At 46.8% G+C, this 26,585-nt stretch overlaps 2 protein-coding genes across 14 annotated transcripts; one reads left to right on the forward strand and one right to left on the reverse strand.

Annotated features, from left to right (window-relative positions):
* Nucleotides 1–1,676: 1,676 nt before the first annotated feature.
* On the reverse strand, nt 1,677–16,975 carry CCT3 (chaperonin containing TCP1 subunit 3). Its single transcript, XM_027610823.1, has 14 exons — nt 16,821–16,975; nt 14,940–15,001; nt 14,272–14,322; nt 14,113–14,175; nt 13,268–13,364; nt 9,354–9,471; nt 7,458–7,644; nt 6,446–6,595; nt 5,546–5,678; nt 5,281–5,362; nt 3,819–3,999; nt 2,747–2,992; nt 2,356–2,487; nt 1,677–2,015 (listed from the first exon to the last, which is right to left on the reverse strand). The coding sequence occupies exons 1-14, from the start codon at nt 16,849–16,851 to the stop codon at nt 1,911–1,913; spliced, it is 1,638 nt and encodes a 545-aa protein (XP_027466624.1). The 5' UTR covers nt 16,852–16,975; the 3' UTR covers nt 1,677–1,910.
* A 140-nt stretch (nt 16,976–17,115) lies between these two features.
* On the forward strand, nt 17,116–22,987 carry TSACC (TSSK6 activating cochaperone). Of its 13 annotated transcripts, none has more exons than XM_027610847.2 (4): nt 17,116–17,232; nt 17,736–17,978; nt 21,468–21,587; nt 22,769–22,987. In XM_027610847.2, the coding sequence occupies exons 2-4, from the start codon at nt 17,945–17,947 to the stop codon at nt 22,984–22,986; spliced, it is 372 nt and encodes a 123-aa protein (XP_027466648.1). In that variant the 5' UTR covers nt 17,116–17,232; nt 17,736–17,944; the 3' UTR covers nt 22,987. The 13 variants fall into 13 exon arrangements, with proteins under 13 accessions (XP_027466648.1, XP_027466647.1, XP_027466655.1 ...); XM_027610846.2 differs by having other exon boundaries at nt 17,138–17,232; nt 17,922–17,978; XM_027610854.2 differs by having other exon boundaries at nt 17,214–17,276; nt 17,922–17,978.
* The last annotated feature ends 3,598 nt before the right edge of the window (nt 22,988–26,585 follow it).

Raw genomic sequence — 26,585 nt, forward strand, 5'->3', positions numbered from 1 at the left:
CCCTGCTTGTGTTCCCTCTCTCGCTGTCTCTGTCAAATAAACAAAATATTTAAAACAAAACAAAGCAAAAACTCATTTCTGAGACAAGTACTTGTATCGTCGGAGCTATCAACTCCGGACCCTGACGGGAAAGTAGAAACAAGAGTCTTGCCTGAGTAGTCGGGAATTCAAGCCTCCCTGCCACCCACAAAGATGCTGCTTCACAGGAGGAAAATGGGCTCTGGCGAATCTAGGAGTCTGACAGCAGGGAGGGCCATGCCCAAAGTCAAGGAGGTGGCAAACTGTGTTCACGGGCCCATGGACCACAGTGACCAAGGCAGCCAGCACAGAATGGGGCAGAGTACGGACCGGTGGAGCTCACCAGGACTCCCGCTCACAGAGGTGCTCAGAGAAGGGGCTCCGACGACAGCAGGGAGGCCACCACACGCTCCCCCAGCAATCAGCCCTGTGCCCGATGGGGACAACTGCAGCCAGAGTGGACGTCGGGGGAAATCAAACGGGAACAAAGACCCACAGGGTCTTCATGAGCACCACTTCGTCAAGATCTAGTCACTTACCTCTTGTCTAGGGTCCTAGAACTCTGAAAGATTGATTATAAATCGAGGCACGGATCTCAGCACAGGACAGGCGGGCTGACTCCAGAGCCCCTCAGGCCGGAGGAAGAGCAAGGACCTCTGAGGGCACTGAGGCGACGCCGTACCCCAGGTGCAGACAGACCAGAGGCCTCCAGAGCCCCCTCGCGCCTCCTGCAGTGAGCGCGGCCTGCTGGGAGCCAGACCGCCCACAGGAAGCCCGTCTGCCATTCGCCAGCTTTGTGGCCCTTGACATGACCTTATCTGTGCCAGACAGATGCCCCAACATAAAATGGGGGATGTTACTGATCCCAGAGTCCTTGCGGGGACGAGTTAGTACGAGCACCATGACTAAAGTGTGTTTATTACGCAGCAGGCACTGTGTGCTATTATTCTTCTACCTGGTATTCAACCCAACGTGACTAAGGCCTGCGGTCGGGAGGAGATAAAGGCTCACTGTATGAGTCATAAGGACCAGGGGGATGTGGAGGGCCCAGGAGCCAAGAGGAAGGACACTGAGGAAATCTCAGGCCGGCCCCACCCGGCCTCCAGCGTCCCACCATTATTTTCCTCCCTTGATAAGAACAAAGTGCGAACTGCGATTAACCCTTCCATGTCTGCCAGCAGGGAGGGCCCCCCTGCGACACGAGCCCACCAGGACCAGCCAGCAGGCCAGAGCACGGCCTGCAGTCAGGCAGAAAAGTGCTCCAGGTAAGACAGCAGGGATTCCCAAAGTGAGAGGAGACAACAGCAAAAACCCAACCCATGCTCGTGTTCTTCAGGACAAACGCCCGAGCCCTAGCGCGTGCTGGGCGGTGCTCTCCACGCAACCGCCCATGGGACACCTGTGGTCTGGACGGCTCCTCCGCTTCTCTGGGTTGTGAGTACAAAGCCGTGCTTCTTTGAGCTTTCAAGTGTGACCCTTTCAATTCCAAGAGTCTTCCCAACCGGCATCTACTGGGACGTCTAGAAAATACCTTCAGGGAGGCAGAGACTTACACCTCGTTCCCACCTCCCTTCCTCCCCAGCAAGGTCCTCTGCCTCCTCCCCCTTCGCGAGGAGGCAGAGACACGACCCAAGGTTGCAAAACACATAACCACCGTCTCAAATGACTTAGATTTAATCATCGGAAGCAAACTAAATTAAATGGAAAGCTTACAATAGAGAAGAGTTACATGTCAGCGCCTTTTGCAAACTGAGCTGAGACAGAAAGGGGCTGAGGCTGCCCCTCAACCCGGTCCCTTCCAAACAAAGACATCCACAGTGCCCCTGGCAGTCTGGCTCAGGGAAGAGGGAGCCTCTGCCGGCTTGGCGCCTCGAGCTGGCGTTGCCCTCCACTCACTCCTGGCCGGCATCGGGAGCCCCGCCTTGCCGGCTCTGGTCATCACCCTTCTTTTTGTGGCCCGAGACAATGTCATCGATCCGCAGGAGGAGAACTGCCGTCTAGGGAAAAACCACAGCCCCAAAGAGGCCAGCAGACAATGGAGGGATACTTGTTTTCTTTAAAACAGAACACCTAGCTCCTCCCACACAATTAGCATTTTATCTGAGATCTGCCTTTTCAGAGCCTGGCGTGGAAAATTCAGCTCTCCCTCAGCAAGGAAGCATCTTATGCAGTCACCTTGCTTTCTCTACAAGCTAAAGGTAAGTAGGGGGATGGATTCCTCGGGAGACCTTCCAAGAACACTCTGCCGTCTACACCCCTCCCTTCAAGACTGAGACCGACACGTGGTTTCTGGTTCTGTGCAAATCAGCAGCACAGCGTAGGTGCCAGGAGCCTCACCTCCACCGCCGTCTTGTATGTCTGCAGCTTTACGGCCAGTGGCTCCCAGATGCCCAGTTCCTTCATGTCCACCAAGGTGCCCGTCTCACCGTTTACACCCCACGTCTCACAGTTCTCCTGGGTGTGCTTGGCCTATGGTCAGAAGAAGCGTCAACAGTTCAAGGAAAAAGACACCAAGAACAAGGAAGTGGGCAGGAACGTTAGATAATAAACCAAGAACAGTGAAGTGAGAAAAGGCGATGACAATGACAGCAAACAGGTCGAGTGTTCAGAGAGAGGACACCTGAAGGCACAAGCTGTTAGGAGAGCCAGACATACCAATGTGAACCATCCCCTTAGGCCAAGCAGTTCTCCCCACCCCGTCAGGAGCAAAGCCTGGGAAGGAACTCACCCGAAGGGAGGTAAGCAGACGAATGGTGCTGGCCCCACAGTTCTGGATGAGGGTACGGGGGATGACCTCTAAGGCCTGGGCAACAGCCCTGTATGGCCACTGTTCCACACCTGTCATGGCCTTGGACTTTTCTGTCAAGGCGTGGGCCACGGCCATTTCAGAGGCCCCACCTCCCGGAACCAGCTGGGGGTCGAGGAGGACATTGCGGCAGACTTGCATGGCATCCTGGAGGTTGCGTTCCACTTCCTTGGGAAAGCAAACAGACAATATGAAGCCAAAACGATGACTCAGGAACACATCAGAGGTACTCAAGGGCTTCCTAACTGCCAAGTTTGGTAAACCATTAAGGAGGGCAATTGGAAAGGTCCTTGGATGCCCTGTGGGGCAGAGGAGATGTCCTGGATTTTGGAGGAACACATGAACTACAGGTGCACGACAGGGCCAGGGGGTGCGATGTCAGACTACACGAAGCAGTACCCCACTGTGTCCCATCCCAACTGCAGCGCCTCGGAGGCTGCGTGGTATAGGTACTTGCCTGTGCACCTTTGGGTAAGTTACTTAACCTGAGAAAAAAGTGGTATTTGTAACGTCAACTTAAAAAATAAGGAAACAGTGGTTGCCGGGGAAATGCTGACTCATTGTTCAATGGGTTATTTCTGTTTTGCAAGATGTCAAGGTTCTGAAGATCTACTGCCCAAGAATGTGAATGTGTACAGAACTATACACTTAAAATTTAACGGTTAAGATGGTAAATTTTGTTTTTTTCCGACAATCATGAGATTTTTGTTTTAAATTATGTACGCATGTATATAATCTCTATACCCAAGGTGGGGCTCAAACTCATGACCTCAAGATCAAGAGCTGCGTGCTTTACCAACTGAGCCAACCACATGTCCCTAAAAAATGGTTTTTAACCTTAAAAAAAAAAGAGAGGTATCTGTGGCCACATATCAAAAATCAAATAGCTACGAATGGGCAACAGGAGGATTCCAGGTCTCTGGGACTCTCTCGAGAAACCGAACGACACACAATCACACCAGTGCGCACAATCACACTTCTGAGGCGGACTCACCGAGAGAACCTCTTTGCTGGCCCCGCGGAGGAGAATGGTACAGGCCTTGGGGTCTTTACAATCAGTGATGAATGTAAAGTACTCATCTCCAATTTTCTTGATTTCCAACACCCCTGCTCCTGTCCCAACATCTTCTTCTCTCAGCTCTTCCGGCCGGCTGACTATCCGGGCCCCACAGGCTCTATTGATTAGATTGGGGGGCAGGTGATTTCGGGTAGTTTTACTCATCTTCCTAGTCCCTAGGGTCTGTGGCTGGGGATAAGGCCAAAAGTGGATTGCTGGAAAACACTGCTACATAACTCAGGAAGTCTTGGCTGCCTGGAGAATTAGATTCTCAAATATATACAGGTGAAGTTTCCTTAGACTAACAGAGCTTTATAAATGTAAGTGTATATACCTACAGCAACTACTATAACCAAGTACAGTTTAATTCAAGTATATTTTGTGGATACTAAACGCTGGACAAATGCGTTCTCAAGCATATCTAATGTGTATGTACCACATAATGGTCCTTTCTAGATAGAATTTGTCCTGTACTGCCCAATTAGAGCCCAAGGCCAGTAAAAGAACTGTACTGAAGACAACGCAAAAGTCAAGCAAAAAGAAAAATAAGTACATTAGTGTATGTCTGACTCAATTTCATTGAACACAAAACTAACCTGTGACTTTTTCCCCACTCATGGGCATGCAGTCAACTATTTGTACCCATGTATGCTCAGAGCCATTTCAGAACTAGCAGAAGTATAAAACTCGACTTGGATCTGATACGTGATACTGGGGTAGACTTATCTTTTTAAAATAAAAATTAGTATTAAAAATGAATGGTATGTGAACACAGAATCAGTGCAGAAAAAGTGAGTGCAATCTTTTTTTTTTCAAAATAGTTTTTTTTGTTACGTTAATCACCAGACATCACATCATTAGTTTTTGATGTAGTGTTCCATGATTCATTGTTTGCGTGTAACACCCAGTGCTCCACGCAGAACGTGCCCTCTTTTAATACCCATCACCAGGCTAACCCATCCCCCCACCCCCTCCCCTCTCGAACCCTCAGTTTGTTTCTCAGAGTCCATAGTCTTTCATGGTTCATCTAAGGTGAGTGCAATCTTAAATTGCATTAACAGCAGCTGAAGATCCAGTCAGGGAAACCACTGGTTGTGCTCTATTCTGAGACAGTTTAAACAGACTATAATAGACCCTGAGATAGGGACCACAGATGTCTAAGCATAAGCTGATCACTCCTGGTTAGCAGCAGTATAAAATGACTCCTGCAGTAGATAATTGTTGGACTGGAGGATTTCTGAAGAGGGCACACAGCTAAACCCAGGTTATTCCCACCTGTACCTGATTTGGCGGACTGGGTCCTACATTAAACCTTTTCAGGAAATGGTAACTGCATTATAAAGCTCCAAAAGGGAAACACATGGGAAGGAAGAATCTTATTTTTACGTGGCCTACTCACCTAGCAATGCGATTATTGTCTGTCTTCCGGACTCTGCGGATTGCTGTGATATTGGCCCGCATGAGGTAGTGCTGAGCTAAATCTGTAAACCCAAGAGTAGAGGTGTCAAACTGGAAGCCAGAATTCCTGGGTTCTGAACTGGTTTCATCCTCAATGTATCCTAAACCATCACACGTTTACTATGCTATCTATGCCAGTGGGGGAGGGGAGGTCAACCCACCCTCTTCTACCTCAAAAGGAGGATGGAAAGCGAATACAGTCCTACCTGAGATGCCCTTTTCTGTGATGACCACATCAGGCTTCAGTTGGATAATATCCTCACAGAGCTGCTGGATGTACTCTTCTTCCATTTGGAGGATTCGCGTGAAGTCTTCCTCTCTTGTGATCTCAATGTCAGTCTGTGTGGTGGAGAAAGTCATGGACTTAACAAAAATCTTGGACAAGTGAAGCTCTTCAGAATCATCCTGAGGATCAGGCTCCTCTACCCAGTCCTCTCATGCACCCCAAAAGGTGTCCGTTAGAGGCCTGCTGAAGCCAGGAGCCCGCCCCTCTGTAAGCTAGTTTAGCTCCAGCGCTCCAGCTTAAGGCCTTCATTTAATTATGCATTAAGTGGAATTCAAAGCCAAAGGCTATCAGTGGAGACTGTGGCCTAAGGTCCCTGACCCTCAGTGCAATGTTACCTCTGGCCTGTCAGTGTGCATAGTAATTCTGGGTCTTAATTCTTCCCACCAATAAACTACATCTTGTTCTCAATCCCTGTGTTAACAAGCTTCAGTTATTCTATGCACAGGTAATAGAGCCTGGTGAACCTCCTTCCTCTGGAAATTCTTTGGCATTTCTCAGCTGAATTACCCCCTACTCTTGCGTTAGGAGAGGTGGCATGGTAGTGTGGAACTGAAGCCAACAGTGCTGGGTTCAAATCCTGATTTGGTCAATATGGCTGTGTTCCTCAATTAACCTAACTTCTCTGAGTTTTAGATCCCTCATCTGTAAACTGAAGTCAATACTAGCTACGTTAAAGAACTCCCTTAAGAAGCAGAAAATATATATGGAAGTCACTAACTGACACAACAATAGACAATGTAATGAACATACCTTACTTCCCTTGTCCGTATCAGCAGTCAGATCCTTACACCAACTTCAAGGAAGAGGGCAGGAACCTTACCTGGCTTTCTCCTTTCTTGTATTCCAGAGAGGAATCCAGCAGCACAATGCGAGGGTTTTTGATATAACGCCGCATTCGTGGATGGGTCACATCTTTGTTAATCATGACTCCCCGTAGGACACACGAGTCTTCGATGATGCCCCCAGGTATCTGAGCAAAAGACCCACTTTCATCCACAGCCAGTTTCTCAACTCCCTTCCTAGACACTCAGCTTTCCCAAATGAGCACTATTTCAGGTTTCTAACACAGCTTTCTTCCTTGAACGTCAAAAACAAACATGGTTGGGGCGCCTGGGTGGCTCAGTTGGTTAAGCGACTGCCTTCGGCTCGGGTCATGATCCTGGAGTCCCGGAATCAAGTCCTGCATCGGGTTCCCTGCTCGGCAGGGAGTCTGCTTCTCCCTCTGACCCTCCCCCCTCTCATGCTCTCTCTCTCATTCTCTCTCTCAAATAAAATCTTTAAAAAAAAAAAAAAGTTTGCAATCACATTTTTTTCCCTCTAGGAGGCACACCAATCATGGACCAGAACCCCAATCTGAAGGTCAGCTGAAACTCTTAAGAAATTCAGTGACTGGCAAAGATTCTCTCCTACTTCCTGGAAAAGATTCCCACAGAATTTTTAGGCTTGGGGCTCCACCTATGGGCCAGAAGCTACTAATACTACTTGTCGACCTTAAATGAGTAGAAACGGAGAGTGCTTTCTGGGGCCTATTAGCGAGACAGCATGGAGCCCTTGTTCATATCTTCACCAAGTGGCAGATGTGTATGCAAACGCACAAACATGCAAACACCAATAAGCCTTTCTCTAGCTCCTGTAAACCTTGGGTAGGAACAGCAGTGAAAGTAACAACTATTTCGGGAAAACGCCCTTGGTACCCTTTTTCTTTCAGGTTTTTGTTTTCTAAGCAGCAAATATTGTTCTAATTATAAAGACATAAACCTATGTCCTCCACAAGTAAGCTGATTCATACTAGGAAATAAGCTGTCTTCCAAACACACACTGAAAGAGCTTACCTTTTCCACCCTTGCGTATTTCTTGATGTCAATCTCCTTGCGACCGTTCTCCTCAAACTGCACAGTTCTGACAGCATCTAGGGCAATATTGCAAGCCAACGAGGACCACCGACCGATTGCTTTGGTAGTAATAGAGCTGTTGATGATGTTCAGCATCATATCTCGGTTATTGGTATCAACAGGGGTACTGGAGAAAGGAGAAACAGGTAGTATGCTCAGCAGAGACCTTGGATATTCAACGAAGTCCCTCATCCACAGCTTGGGGACCACAGTAGGCCAACAGGCAGAACTGTCCATCCCCCTCTGCCTTTCAACAAGATTACAACTAACTCATCCCTGGAAAGTGTCTCGAATCCCTGAGTAATCTGTTCTCATGCCTGACAACCCTCCAAACTCAAGAGTTTACAGAAAAATAGTGTTCTTTACCTTCTGCTTCAACCAAATAAACTCTTTTTTCTTAAGATTTTATTTGACAAAGAGCACAAGCAGGGGGAGCAGCAGGCAGAGGGAGAAGCAGGCTTCCCACTGAGCAGGGAGCCCGATGTGGGACTCGATCCCAGGACCCTGGGATCATGACCTGAGCTGAAGGCAGATGCTTAACCAACTGAGCCACCCAGGCACCCAAATAAACTCAACTTTTATAACTTGGGTCAAAACACATTTTGTCTTTGATACCTTATCCCATAGCTAGAAAATTCTGAGAGCTCATCCTGATAATCAGTCTGTACTATCCTTGAACACCTGATTCTATTCTATCCAGCACCTTATTACATGGTGTACCACATGGTGCTGTGTTTATGTGTTTAGTCTTTCCTAACAACAGCATACATTTGTATGTGATAAGACTATTTACAACCATAAAAATGAAGTTGTACAAGACCTTGGATGCCATCTTGTCCAAATTTTCATGTAACAGTGTAAGGCACATAATATGCTATCATTGCATAGTTGTTGAATTATGGATTTTAGAAAAGCAACAGCTCTAGAAGTATCATCTGAGATATTTAGACAATTATTGTTTGGTAAGAAAAACTCTCTATCAATTCAGCACCACAAACTCAAGAAATCCTTTGGTTAGCTCCACATTCTTACACAGCTTATTTCATAAAAATAATTTCAGGCAAACACCACATTTCCTAAGAGTGCTGGACAGACTTTATCACATGCTGTTTCTTAACAGGCACATAATACAGAGCTCACCAAGTTACTTGAGACTTATATACCCAAAGACCCAACCACATCAGAGTAGAACATTATAGGTTTTATTTTAAGCAAAATTTTTAAATCGAAGACATTCTGCATTCTGTCATGACCTAACATCCTCTGACATCAGAAGTCCTGCCTTTCCACACGCCTATCATTACCCTATTAGTACTCAGACAAGTAACAAGTTCTCTGGTTCCTAGACGGGATTCAAACAGCATTTTCAGTTCTACTCCTCTTGACTTTAATGGAAAACTGCCGGCTACCACCCTCCACGTCATTTTATGAGAGAACTGACTGCATCAGTCATAATCATACGTGATAGTAGGACACTTTAGTATTAAGTCCTGAATAATTAGTTACCTAACTCTTCAACTAATTCCCCCCACTGGAAACTAAACTTTGGGAAGCTAGGTCTATTTTGCTACACATTTTCCACGGCAGCACCTGACAGGGAAACAAGCAAATAGCATGTAACCAAAGATACTCCGAAGAACTGAACCCAGCTCCTTTTGTCTGCTTTGCATCCTGCCATTATCCTCTGTTCCTTCCGCTCTCCTCCTCTCTTCCTCACATACAGGACATCAGAGTGTAAACTCCTAGTGATGCGCTTGGCCTTCCTGCACCAGCTCAGAACACGCGAGTCTTCCAGGCCCCCCTTAGCTGATGGTGTGTTTCTGATCTCCTCAATACCTGATTTTCTTAAGGGTGCTAATCATATCATCCAACGCCTTTCGGTAAGCACTGATCACCACTGTTGGGTGCATCTGCTGCTCCAGGAAGTGCTCAGCCACAGACAGCATCTCCCCCGCTGAAAAAAAGATACACATGCCACAATGTTTTTTTTTTTTTTTAAAGCACCGGGATTTCAAGGCAACTTCATGAAGCTTCTAAAAATACCTTAACTTTTTTCCTAAAATAGATTGTCCCAAAAGCTATGCCAATTATCTGTTAATCTGATTTTTGTAATCCAAATTTTATACTTTATACAAGGCAATTCATAAAGGAAATATCCTTATCAGACAAATCTTAAGTGATCAAAGACTGAACGTACAGTTTTCATCTCTCATCTTTCGAGATCAGTATTTGTCACCAGTTTTCTAAACAAAGAGAGACATTTTTATTTTTCAAAGACTCTAGAAGGAAAAACGCATAAAGGAAAACGGACTTGTTTATGATCATCTCAACACCTAGGATGCAGTGAAACAAAACAAAACAAAACACACATAAAACCTTATGTCTGGAAGCATACCCACAAAAATTTACAAAATTTACGCTCTGATTGAAAGATTATTTGTGAAATGTCCCTGTACTAAAAAATTTGTCTTTACTTTCTAATACACACACAAATCCATACATACATAGATACACACATACACACAAGCCTGTTTCTTAAAAAAAAAAAAAGTTTCAAGAGACAGAAGTACTTTTAGTTTAAAAAAAAAAAAAAGCCTTTGCACAAATTGCTTGTACTACCTGCCCACCAACACTGATTTTCAAAATGTACACAAAAGTGTCAAGGTTCACAAGTGTATTCTTTGGCATGTGCTCAAATGTTTGAGTTCAAAACTTCACACTAATTCCTAAGTGACCATCATGCATTTTAAAAGATAATCAGGCATTTATTTATTTTTCAAGGATTTTGTTTATTCATTTTTAGAGAGCTAGAGAGTGCGTGCATGCACGGCAGGAGAGGCAGAAGGGAGGAGGGACAAGTAGACTCTGCACTGAGTGTGGAGCCCAACATGGGGCTCGATCCCACAACCCTGAGATCATAACCTGAGTCATAACCAAGAGTCAGGTGATGAACTGACTGAGCCACCCAGGTGCCTCCAAAGATAATCAAGCATTTTAAAAGATGTTGGAGTAAGTTCACTTAAAAAAGAATATGTAAAAAAAAAAAAAAAAAAAAAAGAAAGAATATGTATGCCCTGCTAGAGAACAGTCAGGATAACTTAGAAGAAAAATGGCTCTAGGAATGGCAGTGTTTTCTTTTTCAGAGCTACCTAGACTCATGGATACTTAACTCACCTCATCTCTCCAGGAGATTTAACTGAGATTATTAGCCAGAAAATTCTGATGACTACTGCTCATCTTCAACCAAAAAACGGTAAGAAAGCATATAAAGTCTGTCCTCCCTTTCATCCCCCAAGTTTTTCTTCAAGGCACAGATTAGCCATACCCAGTTTTCACTCCTCAAAAGAGTTGGGTCTAAAGAAGTGCTTAGTGGGCACCTGGGCCCTGGGTCTGGCTCTGAGCTCAGTGGGGAGTCTGCTTGAAATTCTCCCTCTCCCTTTGCTCCACCCCTCCACCCCCCCACCCCCGACTCTCTCAAAAAATAAAATAACTAAGTGCTTAGTTGGTGGTGACTCCAGTACATCTCTACCTGACCCAACGCATTCTAAAAATAACCGAAAACGTCACTTTAAAAGTTCATATAATAATTTTGTATAGACTCTACTTTTAGGCATGTGGGACAACATTATAAATTGGCATCCCTTGAAACAGTTCTCATTTCCTTAACAATGTGCAATCAGATTTTAAAAAACAAATGCCTTGATTATAAACATTTCTCCATCGACTTAAAACATATAGAGAAATAAAGGCAATGTCAAATTTTCAAAAGTGATCCTTTATGATCCTATAGAAAATGGGAAGATCAGTTATTAAAATTTATATGGTCAAGACTCATTGTCAAGATTCATCTGTCAACTGAACTACTGGCTAAAATATTATTTGTGAACCCCAAATCAGCATTTGGGGCATCTTCATGGTCATTCACACAAAGGTACAGAGATGAAAAACTTGAGTCACCCAATGCAATGTTCTGCCTTGTTTCAGCTCTCATACTTTATGTGGTATAGTTTCACACTTTTGTGCATTTTGTTGATTTCACTATTTAAACTGGCCCCCAAGTGTAGCAATAAAGTACAGTCCAGCTTTCCGAAGTGCAAGAAGGCTGTGATGTGCCTTACAGAGAAAACAACACATTATACAAGCTTCATTCAGGCATGAGTTACAGTGCTACTGGCAGCTGAGTTCAATGTCAATGAATCAACAACATATATTACATAACGTGTCTTTATTTTTATTTAAAAATTTATTTGAGAGCGAGTGTGTGCATGCGCGTGCGCAAGTGCGGGGGAGGGGTAGAGGGAGAAGGAGAGAGAGAATCTCAAGTAGACTCCCCACTCAGCATGGAGCTTGACCAGGGCTTGAACTCAAGACCCATAAGATCATGACCTGAGCTGAAACCAAGAGTCTGATGCTTAAATGACTGAGCCACACAGGAGCTCCCATAACGTGTCTTTAAAACAAACAGAAGGGGTGCCTGGGTGGCTCAGATGGTTGAGCGTCTGCCTTCGGCTCAGGTCATGATCCCAGGGTCCTGGGATCGAGCCCCACATCGGGCTCCCTGTTCAGCGGGGATTCTGTTTCCCCCTCTGCCTACCACTCTCCCTGCTCGTGCTCTCTCACTCTAATAAAATAAATAACATCTTAAAAACACACACACACACAAAAACCCAAAAAAAACAAACAGAAAAGGGGCGCCCGGCTGGCTCAGTCAGAAGAGCATGTAACTCTTGATCTTAGGGTTGTGAATTCGAGCCCCACGATGGGAAAAAAGATTACTTTATTTTTACTCATTTATTTTTTCAAAAAAGGTTCTATTTATTTGCCAGAGACAGAAAGAGAGAGTGCATGTGAGAGCACAAACGGGGAGCGGCAGGCAGAGGGAGAAGCAGGCTCCCTGCTGAGCAAGGAGCCTCACTCGGAACTCGATCCCAGGACCCTGAGATCATAACCTGAGTTGAAGGCAGACGCTTAGCCAACGGAGCCACCCAGGTATCCCGGGAGTAGAGATTACTTAAGAAAAATAAATAGGGGCGCCTTGTTGGCTCAGTTGGTTGAGCGTCTGCCTTCAGCTCAGGTCATGATCCCGGGGTCCTCGGATGGAGCCCCACATCGGGCTCCCTGCTCAGCTGGGAGCCTGCTTCTCCCTCTCCTCCCTGCTAGTGCTCACTCTCTCGCTCTGTCAAATAAAAATTAAAAATAAGTAAGACAAAACAACTCACATAAAGTAAGGTAGAGGGGCGCCTGATTCTTGATTTCAGCTCTGTCACGATCTCAGGGTCATAGGATGGAGCCCTGTATCAGGCTCCAGGCTCCACAGGGAACTCCGCTTGGGTTTCTCTCCCTCTGCCCCTGCCCCTCCCCCCGCAAATAAATAAAACAAGGTTCATATTTATCAGTTAAAGAGTATGTGAAGAGACTCACTGGAGCCTAACCCCTATTTCCCCCAGTAGAAATGGTTTAGTGTTTGCTAATTCAGTGTCTTTGGTGACTCTCTAGAATATAACTTACTGTGAATGACAAGAACGCGCTGTATTTTGTTCAACCAGATTTTTAGTTCATCCTGCGCTATGATGAATGTTTTATGCTCACTTGGAGAAAATACACAGAAAATTAGCAATAAGTTATTTTAAATATTTGTAATTAGTGGATCGGTAACAATTTCCTTAAAATAGGACAGAGATGTTATTTCTGACAAAAATCTTCGTGTTTCAATCCGCTTTCCCTTATTGGCACTGCCGTCCTCCTCTTACCAAGAATAATTACTGATGTGGTCCCGTCTCCAACCTCTTCATCCTGCGTCCGGCTAATTTCAATCATGGATTTGGCTGCTGGATGCTGGACTTGAATCTGAAAAGGAAAATGCAGATTGCCACGGAATCAGCACTACTCCAAGCCTTCGGAACCCACTCTCCTCGGTCCTGACTCTCGAGCTTCTTACTTCCATATTCCCTCCCTTATCCGTTATTGTTTTACCACAGCTTGAAAGAATTTCAGTGGTCCTCAAAATATCTAAGTGAATCCTCTTTCCAAGTCCCCCTCTTTTTAGAGGAAAATGCAGATGCCAACTTAAAGTTTCTTGAAAACAGAACAGTACTCTTTCATAGCTTATTTACTGAGAGACCCACCCACTGGTTGAATTATATTTTCCAAAAGGACAGCTGAAGTCCTGCCCTCTGGGAACCGTGAATGTGAATGTTTTTGAAACAGGGTCTTTGCAGATGTAATCAAGATCTGCAAATTAGATCACACAAGATATTATGGTAGGCCCTACACCCAACCACTGTTGCCCATATACTAAGAGACACAACAGGAGATTGGCATATAACAACTGAGAAGGAGACTGAGTCCACAAGCCAAGGAAGGTCAAAGACTGTGGTCAACCACCGGATGCTAGAAGCAACAAAGATTCTTTCCAAGAGCCTTCAGGAGGAGTAGGACCCGGCTGACACCTTGATTTTGGACTTCTAGCCTCCACGCTATGAGAGAATAAATTTCTATTGTTTAAAGCCACAGCGGTCCTAAGGAACTAACAATCATGTACGTAACCTTACGGGTCCTTTATAAAATTATTAGAAAGCAAAATGAAAACTCATACCTCTCGAAGAATGGCGTTGCCATCATTGGTCATCACAATGCCTCCCATTGGGTCCAAAAGCATCTAGGACAAAAGCAAAAGTTATACCTAGTTACACGTGTTCCAGATAACAGAAAGGGAAAATCTTTAGTCAAACAGTTCAGTAAGAGATCGGCCTACCTTCATCATGGACTTGGGTCCCAAACATGTGCGGATGATATCTGCAATGGTCTATCAGAAATGAGATATAAGACATGTAACCACCAATCAGAAGACTGTGTGAATGTGTGCGTTAAAGACATGTTAGGTACAGGACACCATGTGTCCAGATGCTGCTGTTTCTCCCCTTCAGGAATGATTTCAGAGTGGACGTATAAACAGTTTTTCACAGGAAAAGAGGGGACGTGGCTTCCAGAGCTTCAGGTCCCCGTAACTCAGATAACTGCAAGTCCGTGTATTAGTATTTCTTTCCATGATAGTGGCCTCCACACCATGCTAAATCCAAAAGACATTTACTGAACACCCAGCCAGGACCTACAATGGGCACTAGGAATACAAACAGGAATATAGTCCTTCCCCTCAAGTAATTCAGTGTAGTATGGGAGGCAAACACAGACAGATTACAAAACAATATACACTAATAGAATTATGCACAAGTAAATATGAGAAAACTATTAGGCCTAACTCATTGCGGGAGGGCATCCTTCTACCTACCACCATCAGAGAAATGTCCTCAAAGAAGGGAAGTCAAACTTTCCTTCTGCCTAATTGCAAACAAATACAAAAATACTAGGGAAGGCAGGTGGAGGCAAACTAATAAACTTTAAACTACTTAAAAGATATGGTACCTTGGCGGCATTGATGTTTCCAGATTGAACTTTTCTTCCAGATTCACGCTTTGTGTTCTGGCCTAAAACAGATAAAATAAAATGCAATAGACCAGGATTTGCCCATTGTATAGAAACTATTTATTCCCTGACCTTTGAAAATAAAAACACACTCAGGTTTCATGGATGTAACAAAGATCAACCTTCATCAAACTGCACGCTCTAAATATGTGTAGCTTATTGTATGTCAACACACCTTAAAAAACTGTTAAAAAAAATAAGCATATTTACTTACGGCTACTTCTTTATGTCAACCCCTGGCATACAAACAATCCCTAACACTTCAACTTTGGAACCCTGGTCATCGCTTTCCCACTAACCAAACATTCACATAGTTACAGCAAGGATTCATAACCTGAGGTCCACGAATGAGCCTTAGTGGAATGGTGAACTCCTGCAGATTATGAGAAAATGGGGAGATACTGCGTTCTTGTCTGGGAAGAGGATCTACAGCTATCAGATTCTCAAGGGGCTGGCGACCTAAAAAAAGCATCAATCACTGCTTTATGTGAAAAAGGAAGGAGTTTGGAGGTTCCTATTTTCATACTTGGGTAGGGGGAATCATACTGACAGTCCCAGCATAATTACTGACAGAGCCCCTCCAGTGTGCTGTGCAACGAGAACACCCTCTCAGAGTGCCTCAGTTTGCAGGATACACTCACTCCACGCTTGGATATAGTAAGAATGCCTCAATAACCCCTCTACCACCAGAGCTGAGTACATATGTTAACAGGGAGTCTACTGGGTTCTAGCCACTAGTGCCAGGGATGAATGCAGACCTGAAAAAGGCTTCACAATGCACCACTCATCCCCGGGCCCTTCCAATGGAGACAAGCCAGTGGCTATAACCAAACCAACATAATGCCAATTTCCCTCCTCTCTCCAAATTACACATTCCCTACAATTTAAATCAGTAAAATTTTCAACCAGTCCCATCAAATCTACACGCTCACAACCCTCAGAATTTAGACTCCTATTTCAGGCAGCAGTAACCAAAATCCTGCATGGACTGTTCTGGTAGACTCATCAGAAGGAACAGGGCTTTTCCCCAGTTAAGTGAATTCTTTTTCCCTGAAAACAGTTATTTCCTGGGTACAGGGAAAATAAGAGAGAAATCGCGTTACTGCATTTCGTATACAGAAAATAGTAAGGGAGGGACAAGAGCTTGCAGATGGGGTACAGAAGTTACGCGAAAAAGAGGGAACACCCCAGGGGAAGACAATGGAAGTGGTCCTCCTTAGAGAAAATTTAAGAAAACTCTCTCAGTAGGAAACATCTCAGCGCAGAGGACACCGCGGGATGAATTACATCCAAGCCGGACCCGTCGCACGGCGGTCGCTGAAGGGAGACCCCGGGGGGCTGTCACTGAGAAGTGACCACGGGTACCACTCGCTGTGCGCAGACCCCCTTTTCGGCAGCTTACCCACTTGTCACTTAATCCTCCCGATCCCACGAGGAAAGACTTTTAAAGCCCCCCAATAAGGACGCGACGCTCGAGCCAGGTGATCCGGCGGGGCCACACAGCCATGGAGCCATGGGCCACGGCGGTGAGGCCAGGCCAGACCAAACCCATTCTCCAGCCCCGCACCGAAAACCACGCGAGCAGGGGTGCGGCGGCGGGGGGAGTGCCGAGTGCCCGCGGACCAGCGGCTCGGCCAGGGGCAGGGAGACAAGGGTCCGGGCTCAGGGCACCGAGAGGCGCGGGAAAGGGGGCTTCCGAAACGAACAACGACGGGAAGCCTGCGCGGCCGGACCAGGGCGGGACCCGGCTGGGGCCACACGGCAAAGTGTGGAGGGAAGGAGCGAAAAGGGGGTCGCTGCCTCTGCTTCCCCCCAACTCACTGAGCACGAGCACCGGACGATGGCCCATCATGGCGGCGCGATGCAGAGCCGGGTACCCAGAACTGGGGCAACCGGCAGAACCTTCTGGAGAGAGAACCAGAAAGAAGCCCAGAAAACGCTGCCTCCTCAGGGCTTACACCTAAACCCGCTACCCTCCGCGTCGCTGCCAATCACCGCAGCCAGCTCATTGACCAGCACGAAGACCGGCCAATCGACTTCGTTAGCCCCGCCCTCTACGCAAGAACGGCAGGGCAAGCTAGATAGAGAGCGCGCGATGATGGAACGGGGAGGGCGCGGGCGCTTGCGCAGTAGGGTGGCCGCTCCCGGCCGCGTGCTGCGCGCAGGTCGGCGCAAGCGCGGAGGCTGGGACAGTTGGCCGGCGCGCCACCGCGCATGTGTATCAACTACGTGGGTGGGTGCCGGGCCGGAAGCTTTTAGGGTAACAGCGCCGGTGAGGTCCCTGAGCTGGCCGGCGTCTCGGGTCCTCCGGGGCCGCGATGGTCCCTTTCCAGCCTTAGCTGCGGGAGGAATAGCGGCGCGGGCCACCTTGGGAGCTTGGTCTCTGGGGCCGGCTGGGTGGCAGAGCCCTTCTCTCCCCGAGCGCGCCCCTCGCCCTCCTTACGCAGGTGCTACCCGCAGACGGGGGGAGCGGTGGCCGAGCCCGGTCTCCGACCCGGGGCACGCCCCCGGGCCCCGCGCCCTCCTCCTGCGCTCCACTGCCAGCCCATTGGAGATGATGGGGAGCCAGGATGTGGAAGTTACTTCGCAGGGCAGGAAAAGGGCTGGTGGGGCAGGAGGAGAAAGTGGAGGGAACCCCCGTTAGTGCGAGACTCTTTAAGGTTTGGGCTCAGTTAAATGACTACTTTGTCCAGAAAAGAGGAAGCAATAGTAACAGACCTCTGTTTTCCAAACTAGTGAAGGGACCATGGGAGCACGAACAACTCAACAGTCGCTTAAAGCTGGTCATGAAACAGAACAGTATCTTCTTTCACACTTCTTCCTCCCCAAATTGGTGCAGCCCCGGATGTGCTGGAGAGAAGTTGTCCGTAGTGAAGTAATAGCACGGGTTTTTGGTCTTGTAACGCTGTGATTCTTCCCCAGGCACCACACCTTTTGGTGTCTCGATGGAGCAGCATGGTAGCCATCCCAACGGAAAAGGTGTGTGTCCGAGGCCCTGCTCCCTCTCTCGTGAAAGCCAGACCTTAATTGCTCAGAATTTGGGGAAGTCGTTCTAGTTGTATGTATTTTTTTTTTTTCCATTTTCTCCGTTAATTGGAACGTATTTGTAGCTGTTCTATGATTTGGGGCACTCCGCCGGCTCAGTCCGTAGAGCATGCTACTCTTGATCTCAGGGTCGTGAGTTCGAGTTCCATGTTGGGCGTAGACCTTATTTTAAAAATAAATAAATAGATGGGAACATTGCTGTATTCCCAGTGTCTAGAACTGGATCTGTTACATAATAGTTGCTCAATGATATGTTGAGTGAATACATTATTCTTCCTTTGTTTCCCCTCTTACTACTCAGAACAAGACTTCATGTGCAGGGATTCCAGGAGACATAGTGTTGACCAGAGTAAACAGATACTCTGTTTGGGGGGGGCGGTCCCACTCAGCGGGCAGGGAAGTACCTGGGGCGGGACTGACTCCAGAGCCCAGCCACCACCGGAGTAGGTGACTCCTTCCATCTGAGAGGCCGACTATCTTTTCACAGAATGTTGTGACTGGTAAAGAACGTGATGGTGGAGCCCCTAGGCCCAGATTTAACCCCAGCACTGCCGTGTGGCTAGTTGTGGAATCTTAAGCAAATTTCCTAACTTAAGTTTTGTCAAATAAAATGTGGAGTAACCTACCTAGTTCTTAGGGTCATTGTGAGAAATAGATAATGTACATAAAGCACTTTTTGCTGTTATTTTCTATGTTCTGCTTCCTGTTGCTGCTCCCCAACCTCCTCCTCTGTTGTGTTGTCAGAGGTGTGGTTTCTTTATGCATTGTGTGTAAGTATTCTTCACACCTTCACACCTTCACACCTTACAACCTGGTAGAAAATTACCCTCCTGTACCTAGGATGGGCCTGAATTGTTGAGAAGTGCATTTGTATGGAAGTTAAAGTTAAATTTTTCCAGTGGTGAAAATAATCTCGAGACCCCAGTTTCAGCTTCTGTCTCCTTACCATTCTGCACGAGCCATCAAATGACAGATGAGATGAAGGGAAAAGAAGATGGAGGGTCTACAGCAGGGCTTGGAAAATCCACAAACCCAGCCTAAAAAAAACCCTACAAGACAGATTTCCTTCACCAGGAGTAATAGGGAATAAAACAGATTTCCATTTTCGTAGGCCCAGTGAGTTTCCAAGTAGAAAGCACCTCAGCCTGGCACCTGTGAGGACTCCCCCCCGCCCCCCCCGCTCCGGGCCACTCCTCTGTTGCACTTGGAATTAAGAACAAGAATACGATGTCTTCCTTCATACAACCTACCTGTCACACTTCTGCCGCCAGGCTTGTTTTCCATGAAGACAGCCTGTACCTTCATCCTCCAAATCCCAGCAGAGACAGGATCACTTCCGGGGAGCACACTCCCCGGCTGCACAGATGGGTTCTAGGTTAGGTGCTCTCTCGCATTTCTGGGGTGGAATAAAGTGCATGCTTGGTCACTTAGTGATGGTCTGCACCTCAGGACTGTCAGTTCCGTGAGAGTCGCCACCACGTGTGTTGGCTTGCTGTGGCATCGTCAGTGGGGGACGCTCAGAGACACTTAGCTGTCTCCTAGAATGAGTGGATTCAGTTCTTCTGTCCTTGACCTCGGCCTCTCAGTGACTTGCAGGCTCCTTCAGAGGCCCAGCCACTTTGCCTCTCCATCCATTGCTTCTCTGTACACTTTGCCCCTTCCTTCTCATCTTCCAAACTCCTGAGGAAGAGCTCCCCAAGGTCCCATTTTCTCTCTCAGTTTTTTACTTTGGAGAGCTGATTCGTTTTTGCAGTTTCTTTACCCCCTCTTTGTGGTTGGCCTGGCAGTTTGACCTTTCACCTGAGCTCAGTGCCACCTCTGCCTGTTTTTGTAGGTATTTCTACCTGGACTGCCTAGTCTCCACTCATTAGTATGTCCAAAATACGATTTATGTTAATCTAATGGGGCCCCAACTCAGACTCCCTTGAGTAAAAAAGGAAATTCAGAGGCTTGTGCAGTTGGGAGGGAGGCTGAGATGGTCACAGGCCAGGAAGGAGGCCTGCAAGAGCTGGGGTCTCAGGGACTGTACTGGGGGACACAGTGCCTGTACCTGTATGTCTGTCCATCTCTCTCCTATGCTCTTGTCTGTACCCTCTTGCTTGTATCTGCTCCTTACGGCATGCTGGCCAAATTCAGTAGCTTTCATCTGCCCCAACTTTACGTTTTCCCAGCATAGCAGATCAGAAGAAAGCAAGCTGCTTTGACAACAGAATCCATATATGGTTTCCCAACTTGCCCATTGTGCTTACTCCTTGGATCATTCACAGTTGCCAAGGAGGATGAGATACCAGGGTTGGCCTGTGTTGTGTCACACGCTCCTTCCTCCTGGGGAGCAGGGCCTGGTGTGGTCCCACCAGTATGGCCTGGAATCTGGGGAGAGTGGTTTTCCAGAGGAAGTGTTGCTCACTAGACAAAAGTAGCATATGTCTTCTATAGAACTGATGACCTTCTTCCTACAAATCCATTTTTCCTTCTGACTTAATTCTTTTTGCCAAAGGTTATTTTCCCATCAAGAACTTCTTTCACATCCAGCCTATTTTAATAACTGTAGATTAACAAAATACAGTTTTTGTCACATTTTTCTAATCCTAAAAGGCTCAATGGCTTTCCATTGTATTCAAGAGAAAGCCTGAAGTCTCAGACTCACTATCGTGAAGGGCCTTCTGTGGCTCATCCTGCTCTCCTGTGCTCCTCTTTTCTCCCACTTGAAACATCTTTCCACTCATCAAAAGCGCCCTGTGTTCAAGGTCCAATAAATATCTTCTACCTGCCTGGACTCTTCTCTATCGTACTCATATTGAACTCTTGCACCTTTTCACAAGCATCTATTTCTGTGTTCAATCACGTACTTTGGATAACTCAGATAAAAGACCTCAGTTTCGGGGTGCCGGGGTGGCCCGGTCGGTTAAGCATCTGACTTGATTTTGGCTCAGCTCATGATCTTAGGGTCATGAGATTGAGTCCTGCATCCGGCTCCACGCTGGAGTCTGCTTGAGATTCTCTCTCTCAAATAAATAAATCTTAGTAATAATAAAGGTCTCATTTTCACCCAGACTGTCAGACGCATCATTTAGGTCCTTAGGTGGAGATATATCACATTTCATCAGTGCCCTATTTGTCTCCCGAAGAGATAGTACCTGAGAAACCACGAGTTCGAGGTCTTGTGATGCCCGAGTGTCGCACAGGAGAAAGCATGTGGCACACGCCCATGAGAACTGTCAGGTGTGAGCTGAACCCATCCCTGCTTGGTTTCCCTTACTCCGACTATGGTTTCTTTTTTGTTTGTCTTATGTAACTTCCGTTGGAGCTACTAAGGGCAGGGCCTTGGCACCTGTGTTCATAGGCCAAATGCAGAGATCTAGTTAGAAAGGCTAGAAATTGTTAGAAATAACTCTTGATTAGTTGCTTCTGATTTTGTTCCAGCCAAAGAGGAAAGTAATGTGCCTCTTTGTCGAGCCAAACCCTCCCCTAGCTTTATTAATCTTCAAGCAAGTTCCCCACCGGCCACTTTCCTGAACATCCAGAACACAAAGCTGCCCTCAGGTAAGGATGCAGGGCAGGCTCCCCAAATGGACCCCATGTGGGATGGGGAGGGGTTGCATGGAGGAAGTGGCCTAAGCTTTCTCCCATTGATCTGGTGCCAACTCTGGGTCATTGGCAGCTTGTTGATTATTCAGGTCTACTCATTTCATTTTCTTCCCGATTCTGCCAATTTGTGCTGGTTTCCTTATTAGCACTTTTACTAGTCTTGCTAGTGTTGTTAAAATGTGGCTAGGGAAGGGAATGGTAGGCATTAGCTCAGTTTGTCGCGTATCAATTATTCACATTCCCGCAGGGAAATCAGTGGGCATTTAGGATACTGGCGGGGAGCCTAACCAGGCGCTAGACAGTCGTGACAACAGTGTTTGCTGACCTCAGAGTTTGACAAAGAAGTCAAGGCCGATAAATACACGAAAAAATAGGCAAATGACTCCCAAAGTTACCTAGGAGCTGGCTGCATGTAATGTCGTTGAAAACATGAGAAAAAATTGGGCTAATGCAGCAAGACTGGTTGAAATGAGGCAATGAGGAGGGGCTGCAGGTCACCGCTGATCCGACACTGTGTCAGGTAAGGAGGCTGAGGCCTCCCTGGGGCCTCAGTCGGATCTTTGCACTCACTCATCAAGTATGTTTTGAATACTTAGGCACCAGGGCATGCTTCTAGGTGCTGGGGATACAACCGTGAGCAATCAGACAAAACTCCCTGCCTTCCTGGAGCTTACAGTTCTAGAGAGGGGACTTCAACAACAATTAAATAAGTAATCACAGAACATGCTGTATGATCACAAATTCTATAAAAAATTTAGGAAGGTATCAAATCCCAGTGATGGTTTCCCAGTTAAAATAGGGTGGCCAGGGGGTGCCTGCGTGGCTCAGTCATTAAGTGTCTGCCTTCAGCTCAGGTCATGATCCCAGCGTCCTGGGATCGAGCCTCACATCGGGCTCCCTGCTCGGCAGGAAGCCTGCTTCTCCTCCCATTCCCCCTGCTTGTGTTCCCTCTCTCGCTGTGTCTCTGTCAAATAAATAAATAAAATCTTTAAAAAAAAAATAGGGTGGCCAGGTAGGCGACAGGCAAGCAAAGGTATGTGTGTGTCGAGTTGTGCAGGAAAGATTAGAGCCCTCCCCACCCCAGTGCAGTTACAGAGTCGCCTGCCCCCTTTGCACCTCCTTTGCTCTCCCTTCAGGAGTTGACCACAAGCCCAAGGAATGCCTGGGACTCCTAGAATGTATGTATGCCAATCTCCAGCTCCAGATCCAGCTCGCCCAACAACAGATGGCTATTTTGGAAAATTTACAAGCATCCATGACACAGCTGGCTCCTGGGAAGGGAAGCAAGAACTCTTCTCTCCCAGCCTTATCCCACAATCTGTTGTTAAATCACCTGCCCCAGTTCAGTAAATGAATTGTGGAACAAAGTTACTGTGTATGTTTTCTCCGTTCTCCCCAGCAAACTCTTGGTGGAACCTGGGCATAGGTATTCTGCACATGGTTGGTTAGTTCGCAAGTTCGCAGTAAGCACTCGTTGGGTGCAAAGCACTGGACAAGGCACTTGGGGATACGTATCACGGTAAAGACCATCTTGGGGATTTCTTTCTAACAACGCAGCTAAGACCAATAATTCGTTGCAAAATGTAGTGGTCCTTGGAGGGGCCTTGAGGGGGAGGGGAGTTGCTAGGGGGAGGCAGCTGGACCCATCTTGGACTCTGGCTGCAGGAAGTGGTCTTATGGTGCCACGTGATGAAGGGGCGGGGCATAGATAGATGAAATAAGGTGGTTTCATGTCAGTTGAGAGGCTTGGACAAAGACCTTGAGGTAGGAGAATAAGTCATCAGAAATTAGGAGAAGAGGCTTCCCCCACTCCCCACCCCGAATATAGGGTGTGAGGTAGAATGGAGAGCAGCTGAGAACTGACAAGGTAGCTTTCCCGGGGCAATTGTACTAACGGCGGTCACTAGAAGCTCTGATTTTATTTGAGGCACTGGAGAGCCATTGGAAGCTTTCCAATAGCAGCGGGGCACGTGTAAAGTCATAGAAACAACATGGGCAGGCATTTTGGGGTGGAGGGAGAATGGCACTTGAGAGACCTGCATAAATTGATAACCTGATGTGAAACTACCATGGGCTGGATAAAGGGCTTAGAAATGAAGACAAGTAATGTCCGCAGGACAGAGTGGGTGAATCTTGAGCTATACTGCAGAGAACGACTGACTGCCAGCTTCGAACTTGAAACACCAAGGCACGGCATCTGGAAGTTTCTCCACTGGGAAGTCAGTTTAGCTTTAGTGAGGGGTCAAGTCCAGCCATAAATTTCCAGTCTTTGAGAAGAGGACACATGAGGTTAGCTTAGCCACGTGAGCCACACTAAGTCGTCACTTTCTTACAGATGTGTTGGCAAGTTACTTTTGAGACTGGGTCCTCTTTCCACAGAGGCCTTCTTTTCCTATGGAATGCAGGGAAAGAGCTGGGTTGGGATGCAGAGGTGAGGAGGAGAGAAAGCAATCATTAAGAAGAGGACTTCACTCTCAATCTGGAGGTGTTTTTAGGTCTAAAATGAGTCTCTTGTAGACAGCATATGGATGGGTCCTGCTTTTTTATCCAATCTGATACCCTGTGTCTTTTGATTGGAGCATTTAGCCCATTTACATTCAGAGTAACTATTGAAAGATAAGGAATTTAGTGCCATTGTACTGTCTGTAAAGTCCCTGTTTCTGGAGATTGTCTCTGTTTCTTTCTGGTCTATGTGACTCTTGGAGTCTGTCTTTGCTTACAGGATCCCCCTTAATATTTCTTACAGAGCTGGCTTGGTAGTCACATATTCTTTCAGGTTCTGTTGTCCTGGAAGCTCTTCATCTCTCCTTCCATTCTGAATGACAGCCTTGCTGGATTAAGAATTCTTGGCTGCAGTTAGAATGGCTAAAATTAACAAGACAGGAAACAACAGGTGTTGGGAGGATATGGAGAAAGGGGAGCCCTCCTACACTGTTGGTGGGAATGCAGGCTGGTGCAACCACTCTGGAAAACAGTGTGGAGGTTCCTCAAGAAGTTAAAAGTGGAGCTACCCGAGGCGCCTGGGTGGCTCAGTCGGTTAAGCGTCTGCCTTCGGCTCAAGTCATGATCCCAGGGTCCTGGGATCTAGCCGCATCGGGCTCCCTGCTCCACGGGGAGCCTGCTTTTCCCTCTTCCTCTGCCCCTCCCTCCCGTTTGTGCTCTCTCAAATAAGTAAGTAAAATCTTAAAAAAAAGATTTTGCTGGGCCACCTGGGTGGCTCAGTCAGTTAAGCATCTGTCTTTGGCTCAGGACATGATCTCAGGGTCCTGGGATTGAGCCCCGTATCCAGCTCTCTGCTCAGTGGGGAGTCTGCTTCTTCCTCCGTGCTCTCCCTCCCTCTCTCTCTCTCTCTCAAATAAATAAATAAAATCTTGGGGCGCGTGGGTGGCTCAGTTGTTGAGCATCTGCCTTCGGCTCGGGTCATCGTCCCAGGGTCCTGGGATCGAGCCCCACATCGGGTTCCCTGCTCCGCGGGAGGCCTGCTTCTCCCTCTCCCGCTCCCCCTGCTTGTGTTCCCTCTCTCGCTGTCTTCTCTCTGTCAAATAAATAAATAAAATCTTTTTAAAAAATAAATAAAATCTTTAAAAAAATAAAAAGATTTTGCTCATTTATTTGAGAGAGGGAGTATGAGTGGGGGGAGGGGCAGAGGGAAAGGGAGAAGCAGACTCCTTGCTAAGGGGGGAGCCTGACACAGGCCTCAATCCTAGGACCATGAGATCATGACCTAAGCTGAAGTCAGACACTTAACTGACTGAGCCATCCAGGTGCCCCTTTATTTTTATTTTTGAGAGACAAAGAGAGAGCCAGTTGGGGTGGGGGGAGGCAGAGGGAAAGAATCTCAAGCAGACTCTGCACTGAGCTCGGAGCTTGATGCAGGGCTTGATCTCACAACCCTAAGATTATTACCTGAGCTAAAATCAAGAGTTGGTCACCTAACCAACTGAGCCACCCAGGTGCCCCTCAATTAAAAAAAAAAAAAAAGTTTAAGTCATGCTCAATGGAAAGATAATCTATGTTCATGGATAGGAAGACTCAGTGTTGATAAAACATCAGTTCTTCCCAACTTGATCTTTTTTTTTTTTTTTTTTAAAGTAGGCTCCACGCTGGGTGTGGAGCCCAATGCGGGGCTTGAACTCACAACACTAAGATCAAGACCTGAGCCAAGGGCGCCTGGGTGGCTCAGTTGGTTAAGCGACTGCCTTCGGCTCAGGTCATGGTCCCGGAGTCCCTGGATCGAGTCCCGCATCGGGCTCCCTGCTCAGCAGGGAGTCTGCTTCTCCCTCTGACCCTCCCCCCATCTCATGTGCTTTCTCTCTCATTCTCTCTGTCTCTCAAGTAAATAAATAAAATCTTTAAAAAAAAAAAAAAAAGACCTGAGCCAAGATCAAGAGTCGGGACACTTAACCTACTGAGCCACCCAGGCACCCCATTCCCAACTTGATCTATAGGTTAAATGTAATCTTAATCAAAATCCCAGCAAATTATTTTGTTGATATTGAAAAACTTATTGTAAGGTATGTACGGAGAGGCAAAAGACCCAGAATAGCCAACACAATATTGAAGAAGAACAAAGTTGGAGCATCTTAGAAATGCTCCCTGACTCCAAGACTTCATATAAAGCTGCACTAGTCAAGAGAGTGTGGTATTGGTGAAAGGCTAGACAAACAGACCAATGGAACACAATGGAGAGCCCAGACATAGACCCACATAAATATAGCCAACTCCTCTTTGACAAAGGAGGAAAGGTAATCCAATGGAGAAAGGATAGTCTTTTCAGTAGTGTTGGAACAACTGGACATCCCCATGCAAAACGTGAATCTGGACTCCTTTTCTCTCACTCAATGTCCAGTCCTTCAGTAAGCCCTGTCAGTTCTAGCTTCCAAATCTACCCAGAGCCCAACTGCTTCTGTCTTCTCCATGTTACCATGACTACCGGCTCTTGCCTGGATTGTG

Source organism: Zalophus californianus, chromosome 10, assembly GCF_009762305.2.
Source record: "Zalophus californianus isolate mZalCal1 chromosome 10, mZalCal1.pri.v2, whole genome shotgun sequence".
Taxonomy (NCBI): Eukaryota; Metazoa; Chordata; class Mammalia; order Carnivora; family Otariidae; genus Zalophus; species Zalophus californianus.